The 7106-nt window shown below is 36.6% G+C and overlaps 1 protein-coding gene across 1 annotated transcript; it reads right to left on the minus strand.

Moving 5' to 3' along the window:
- Positions 1–2101: 2101 nt before the first annotated feature.
- Positions 2102–4101, minus strand: LOC137414474 (uncharacterized). The gene is made up of 4 exons (XM_078768734.1): positions 3910–4101; positions 3694–3822; positions 3137–3260; positions 2102–2983 (listed from the first exon to the last, which is right to left on the minus strand). Exons 1-4 carry the CDS (start codon positions 3960–3962, stop codon positions 2633–2635), a joined length of 657 nt encoding a protein of 218 aa, XP_078624860.1. The 5' UTR covers positions 3963–4101; the 3' UTR covers positions 2102–2632.
- Between the last annotated feature and the right edge of the window lie 3005 nt (positions 4102–7106).

The following is a 7106-nucleotide window of genomic DNA, read 5'->3' on the forward strand; positions in this document are numbered from 1 at the left end:
AAAATATATGATAGTATAGCGATGGTTCGCATGACAAAGAAGGAAGGTAATGAGATAAGGATAGAAAGCCGAGGAATACAAACCGATTTGGTAGTGGGAAGATGGGGTGGTATTACCTGTCATAATATTAATCTCACATATATTTCTGATACATAAATGGCAGGAAGAAGACTACAAGAGAATTATAATTTTTGTATTCAAGGATACCTACAAGAAAAGGGTGCTCGGTATTACATACCTTATGATTTGGAGCATATACATGGGAATTTTGTCATAAAAAACTGGCCTTATACTGATATTGTTAAACCCACAAATAGAGACTTGTTTAAAATATTAAATAAAAATGAACTTCTCAAAGTTATGAAATATAAAACTCTTTTAGAAATCGTCAACAAATCTTATTGGTATCCTATTATGAGAAAAATAATTATAGATACAAGAATATCTCAAAATCCAGATGAGTATATGTATAATATTCTTTGGGGTTCAAACTCAAGGGTAGCAAGGGATGAGGAAGGAGTTGAAGAAGAGAAGGAGGAAAGAGAGAAAAAGGAGAAGGAGGAAAGGGAGAGGGAGGAGAAGGAGGAGAGGGAGAAAAAGGAGGAGAAGGAGGAGAGGGAGAAAAAGGAGAAGGAGGAAAGGGAGAAAAGGGAGAAGGAGGAAAGGGAGAAAAGGGAGAAAAAGGAGAAGGAGGAGAGGGAGAAAATGGAGGAGGAGGAGAGGGAGCAAAGAGAGAGGGAGGAAAAATATAAAAAGATGGAAATCACTGAGATTCATAAAAGATTGAGTGTATTAAAGCAAATAAATCAATCTCAACGCACCGAAGAGGAAATTAAAGAATTAACAACTCTTACGAAGATAATGGTTTCAAAAATAAGAACGTCAATGTCTTCAATTTCAGAGATTTAAACGAGAAAGTGGTGAAGAAGAAGAAGAAGAAGAAGGAAAAGATTATGTGATTGATGATGTTGGTGTCATTGACTTTAGTTAGTTTTTATTTGTAAATAAATGGAGGAGAGAGTGAAGGCATTCCTTAGGATTCTTTATGTTTTAAAAATAAAGATTGAAGATTGAAATGTATATGTTGAAAACCAAAAAGGTTTTGATACTCTGTCGGAATTTTTCTGATAAATAAATATGAGTTATTGTCTCAAATGTAAAAAGAAAACTAAATCTAAAAATATCTCTTATGTTAAAGCTAAAAATAATAGAGTTTATCAAAAAGGAATATGTCAAGTATGTGGCTCTAAAAAGTGCCAATTCATCTCTCCTAAAAGAGGAGGAGACATACAAAAGTTTCTGTCAGGAAGTAAATTTACAACAACTGGAATTCCAGGGGAATTACACCTTCCAGGGTATTCTTTCTGTGGTCCAGGAACAAACTTGGATAAAAGATTAGATGAGGCTGACAATCCTAAACCTTGGTCTAAACCTACAAATAGGGTTGACGAAGTGTGTATGAAGCATGATATTGCTTATGGGAAAACCACTACATTGACTGAAAAACATAAAGCCGACAGCGAAATGTTGTATAATTTGTCTTTGATACAAAATCCAACGTTGAGAGAGAAAGTTGATAGGTTTATTGTGAGAAATTTGATAAATGCTAAATTGAAACTTGGTCTTGGTTATTCCTCAAAAAACTATTAGGCTCTAATGATGCCATCAAGACTGAGGAGCTTTTGGCTGAAGAATTACACAAACCTATAATCACAAAGTTTAAAAGAAGGAAGGTTTATTCTAAATACACTGACCACATATGGTCCGCTGATTTAATTGAATTGAATAATGACAGGGGATACAGGTATGCTTTAACCGTTATTGATTTGAGGAGTAGATTTGCCTGGGTTGTCCCTTTAAAAAATAAAAGGGGTGATACTTTAATGTTAGCCTTTAAGCTAATATTTGATCGGGATAAAAGGAAACCAAAGAAGTTATGGACTGATGAGGGAACAGAGTTCTATAACAAAATATTCATGAAATTTCTTAAGGGGAAGGGTATTAAATTATACAGCACCTTTAATGAAGGAAAGGCAGTTGTTATTGAGCGTTTTAATCGTACTTTGAAAGAGAAATTATATAAAAAATTCACACAACTCGGTTCTCAAAAATGGGTGTATTTAATTCAGGATATTGTAGATGATTACAACAATACAGTTCATTCATCAACAAAATCAAAACCATCAGAAACATTTACAAAATTAGAATATGAAAAGGAGATTAATTTGAGAAAGCCCAAGTTCAAAGTTGGTGATATTGTAAGGATATACAAATGGAAAAGCCATTTTGAGAAAGGTTATACACAAAAATGGACTAATGAATTATTTATAATCGTTGATGTAATGGATACAGTCCCTTGGACCTACAAATTAAATGATATAAATCGAGAAGAAATCTTGGGTTCATTTTACTCGCAAGAATTACAAAAAACAAAGCTAATAATTCATTAAACAACATTTCTATTCACCCCACCCAGATTAGCTAATTTAATTAGTGGTAATAAAAAAAAATTTAAATAAATTAAAATCATAAGCCACACCCACACAGACCACGCCCACACAGACCCCGCCCACACAGACCCCGCCCACACAGACCCCGCCCACACAGACCCCGCCCACACAGACCACACCCATCATCCCCCACCCCCAGTGCGTCCCCCCACCCTTGATCCCCCCTCATCCCACCCCCACCTTCCCCACACACACAAGGGGAGGGGAGGGGTGGGATGGGGGAAATCAAGGGTGGGGGAACGCACCCCCTTCCTTCTAACCTTTATTCTTTTCTTGTAATTAATAATTAAATAATTCTGGACAAAGCATATATATATAAATAATATTTTAAACAAAAGCTTCATATTACAAAAACATTTTCCTTGAGGTATTATACATTCAACTTCTTCCCAGCACAAATCATCAATCTCTTCCCAACATAAGACAAAGGTAGTTTCAACAGCAGCAGATATCTTCAGGTTTGGAATCTCTTTCTGTCAAAGGCAAGAGGACAAGAGGGGAGAGAAAATATTACACACACACACACACACACATACACACATACACACATACACACACACACACACACATACACACACACACACACACACACACACACAAGGATATGAGGATATTGGGATACATACCTCTAAAAAATCGAGCTTTGTGTTCAAGTGGTCGAGTTGAAAATTTAGGGTACCACATGTTGACGGGAAATAACCACTCTTTGGAAAATCAAAATCGTCCCACTCCAAGCTTTGGTCTTCAAGGCTGCAAACAAAATAAGGAGAAATTACTATGTTGAAGTAAGCTTGACAAAACATCACACACACGCACACACACATACACACACATACACACACATACACATTCACACATACACATACACACACACATTCACAGATACATACACACACACACATACACACACGAACGCACACACAAACACATACACACATTCACAGATACATACACACACACACATACACACACACACACACACACACACACACACACACATTCATAGATACATACACACAAGAACACACACATACACATACACACACACATTCACAGATACATACACACACACATACACACACGAACACACACAAACACATACACACACGAACACACACACACACACACACACACACTAAGGCAGCGTCGTTTAACACAAATGTATTAATATTTAGTATCTTACCTTGCATATGAATCTTCCAAGAATGGTGAAACAGGCAGGTTGTTCAAGTTCATTTCGTTTTGCAACTCTTGAGATTCTGCAGTATTTTCATTCCAACCAGTTTGAAGTTCTGCCAGGATATTCGCATTGCTGTAAAGATAAAGGAATATTAAGTCATTTGTTGTATAATTAATCCCATACAAAGCTTTAAACACTTTAATTTTAAATGAAACTTACCTTGGTGAGTATTCTTCTTCTTTATCAGAGTAAAGGATGGAGTAGTAAGACATGTCGATCCCCAATGATCAAAATTGAATTGAACACGTTCTTTTATAATGAACAAAATGTATTTTCTTGAAATGACGACATGCAGTCATTTCGGGGAAGCCCTGAGCGTGTGTGAATAACAGGAAATAAGACAATGAAATCTTTCTGGGAAGTTATCCAAGTCATTGAAACAACGTCATTTCTCAAAAGCGAAGAATTAATAAAAAAAGGTTTGAGTATGGTGATGGAAGTTGGAGGAGAATTAAATTATTTCCCACGCATAAACAAATATTTGTAGGGTCGTTGTTTGAGTGGGCCATATTCACCAGATGATATTAAGAGTAAAAGGTTAAAAGGTCCATAAGGTCAGAAGGATCACAGGTGTTTAAGTGGTCTAATGAATAAGGATAGCATGTCAAAAGGTTAGAAGGTTCGTAAAGAACAGGGTGAGAGAAATATAGGTGTTTAGGGGCAATGAGGGAGGGAAAGAATTAATATGGAAGTGAATGGGTCAATGTTTGAGTGGGTCAAAGATTAATCTGCCAGATGATATGTAGAAGAAGGATGATAGGTCTATAAGAGAAAACAAATATTTGTAGTGTTTGAGTGGTCTAATGAACAACATTAAGGATAGGTACTACAGACAAAAGGTTCATAAAGATGAGGGTGGGAGAAATAGAGGTGTTTATGATTTTTGAAAAAGACAAGGGGGTAAATGACATTAGATAGGGATTTCCCATGTTAAACGGAGGTGTCCCAGAAGCAACATTATTACACTACTGTGGTTTTTCAACACAAACACAAGTGCGAAAAAGTGGTTTTTCAACACTAACACAAGTGCGAAAAGTGGTTTTTCAACACTATCACAAGTGCAAAAAGTGTTTTTTCCACACTAATACAAGTGCAAAAGTGGTTTCCTGCACCAACACAAGTGCGAAAAGTGGTTTTTTAACACTAACACAAGTGCGAAAAGTGGTTTTTCAACACTAACACAAGTGCGAAAAGTGGTTTTTCCACACTAATACAAGTGCGAAAAGTGGTTTTTCCACACTAATACAAGTGCAAAAGTGGTTTCCTGCACCAACACAAGTGCAAAAGTGGTTTTTCAACACTAACACAAGTGCGAAAAGTGGTTTTTCAACACTAACACAAGTGCGAAAAGTGGTTTTTCCACACTAATACAAGTTCAAAAGTGGGTTTTCAACACTATCACAAGTGCAAAAAGTGTTTTTTCCACACTAATAAATGTGCAAAAGTGGTTTTTCAACACTAACACAAGTGCGAAAAGTGGTTTTTCAACACTATCACAAGTGCAAAAAGTGTTTTTTCCACACTAATACAAGTGCAAAAGTGGTTTCCTGCACCAACACAAATGCGAAAAGTGGTTTTTCAACACTAACACAAGTGCGAAAAGTGGTTTTTCAACACTAACACAAGTGCGAAAAGTGGTTTTTCCACACTAATACAAGCGCAAAAGTGGTTTCCTGCACCAACACAAGTGCAAAAGTGGTTTTTCAACACTAACACAAGTGCGAAAAGTGGTTTTTCAACACTAACACAAGTGCGAAAAGTGGTTTTTCCACACTAATACAAGCGCAAAAGTGGTTTTTCAACACTATCACAAGTGCAAAAAGTGGTTTTTCCACACTAATACAAGTGCAAAAGTGGTTTCCTGCACCAACACAAGTGCAAAAGTGGTTTTTCAACACTAACACAAGTGCGAAAAGTGGTTTTTCAACATTAACACAAGTGCGAAAAGTGGTTTTTCCACACTAATACAAGTGCAAAAGTGGTTTTTCAACACTATCACAAGTGCAAAAAGTGTTTTTTCCACACTGATAAAAGTGCAAAAGTGGTTTTTCAACACTAACACAAGTGCGAAAAGTGGTTTTTCAACACTATCACAAGTGCAAAAAGTGTTTTTTCCACACTAATACAAGTGCAAAAGTGGTTTCCTGCACCAACACAAGTGCGAAAAGTGGTTTTTCAACACCAACACAAGTGCGAAAAGAGGTTTTTCAACACTAACACAAGTGCGAAAAATGGTTTTTCCACACTAATACAAGTGCAAAAGTGGTTTTTCAACACTATCACAAGTGCTAAAAGTGTTTTTTCCAAACGAATACAAGTGCAAAAGTGGTTTTTCAACACTAACACAAGTGCAAAAAGTGGTTTTTCCACACTAATACAAGTGCGAAAAGTGGTTTTTCCACACTAATACAAGTGCAAAAGTGGTTCCTGCACCAACACAAATGCGAAAAGTGGGGATTTCAACACTAACACAAGGACGAAAATTGGTTTTTCAACACTATCACAAGTGCAAAAAGTGTTTTTTCCACACTAATACAAGTGCAAAAGTGGTTTCCTGCACCAACACAAATGCGAAAAGTGGTTTTTCAACACTAACACAAGTGCGAAAAAGTGGTTTTTCAACGCTAACACAAGTGCAAAAAGTGGTTTTTCCACACTAATACAAGTGCAAAAGTGGTTTCCTGCACCAACACAAGTGCGAAAAGTGGTTTTTCAACACCAACACAAGTGCGAAAAGTGGTTTTTGAACACTAACACAAGTGCGAAAAGTGGTTTTTCCACACTAATACAAGTGCAAAAGTGGTTTCCTGCACCAACACAAGTGCAAAAGTGGTTTTTCAACACTAACACAAGTGCGAAAAGTGGTTTTTCAACACTAACACAAGTGCGAAAAGTGGTTTTTCCACACTAATACAAGTTCAAAAGTGGTTTTTCAACACTATCACAAGTGCAAAAAGTGTTTTTTCCACACTAATAAAAGTGCAAAAGTGGTTTTTCAACACTAACACAAGTGCGAAAAGTGGTTTTTCAACACTATCACAAGTGCAAAAAGTGTTTTTTCCACACTCATACAAGTGCAAAAGTGGTTTCCTGCACCAACACAAATGCGAAAAGTGGTTTTTCAACACTAACACAAGTGCGAAAAGTGGTTTTTCAACACTAACACAAGTGCAAAAAGTGGTTTTTCCACACTAATACAAGCGCAAAAGTGGTTTCCTGCACCAACACAAGTGCAAAAGTGGTTTTTCAACACTAACACAAGTGCGAAAAGTGGTTTTTCAACACTAACACAAGTGCGAAAAGTGGTTTTTCCACACTAATACAAGCGCAAAAGTGGTTTTTCAACACTATCACAA

The sequence above is a fragment of the Myxine glutinosa genome, unplaced genomic scaffold (genome assembly GCF_964187855.1).
Source record: "Myxine glutinosa unplaced genomic scaffold, kmMyxGlut1.1 SCAFFOLD_271, whole genome shotgun sequence".
NCBI lineage: Eukaryota > Metazoa > Chordata > Myxini > Myxiniformes > Myxinidae > Myxine > Myxine glutinosa.

Bases quoted from the DNA above. Each gene is read 5' to 3' on its own strand.
- LOC137414474 (XM_078768734.1), bottom strand. From the start codon at position 3,962: ATGTCTTACTACTCCATCCTTTACTCTGATAAAGAAGAAGAATACTCA. The intron at 3,823-3,909 runs GTAAGTTTCATT...TTATCTTTACAG, and splicing joins GAAGAAGAATACTCACCAAG to CAATGCGAATATCCTGGCAG. The intron at 2,984-3,136 runs GTATGTATCCCA...TGCCTTTGACAG, and splicing joins CAAAGCTCGATTTTTTAGAG to AAAGAGATTCCAAACCTGAA.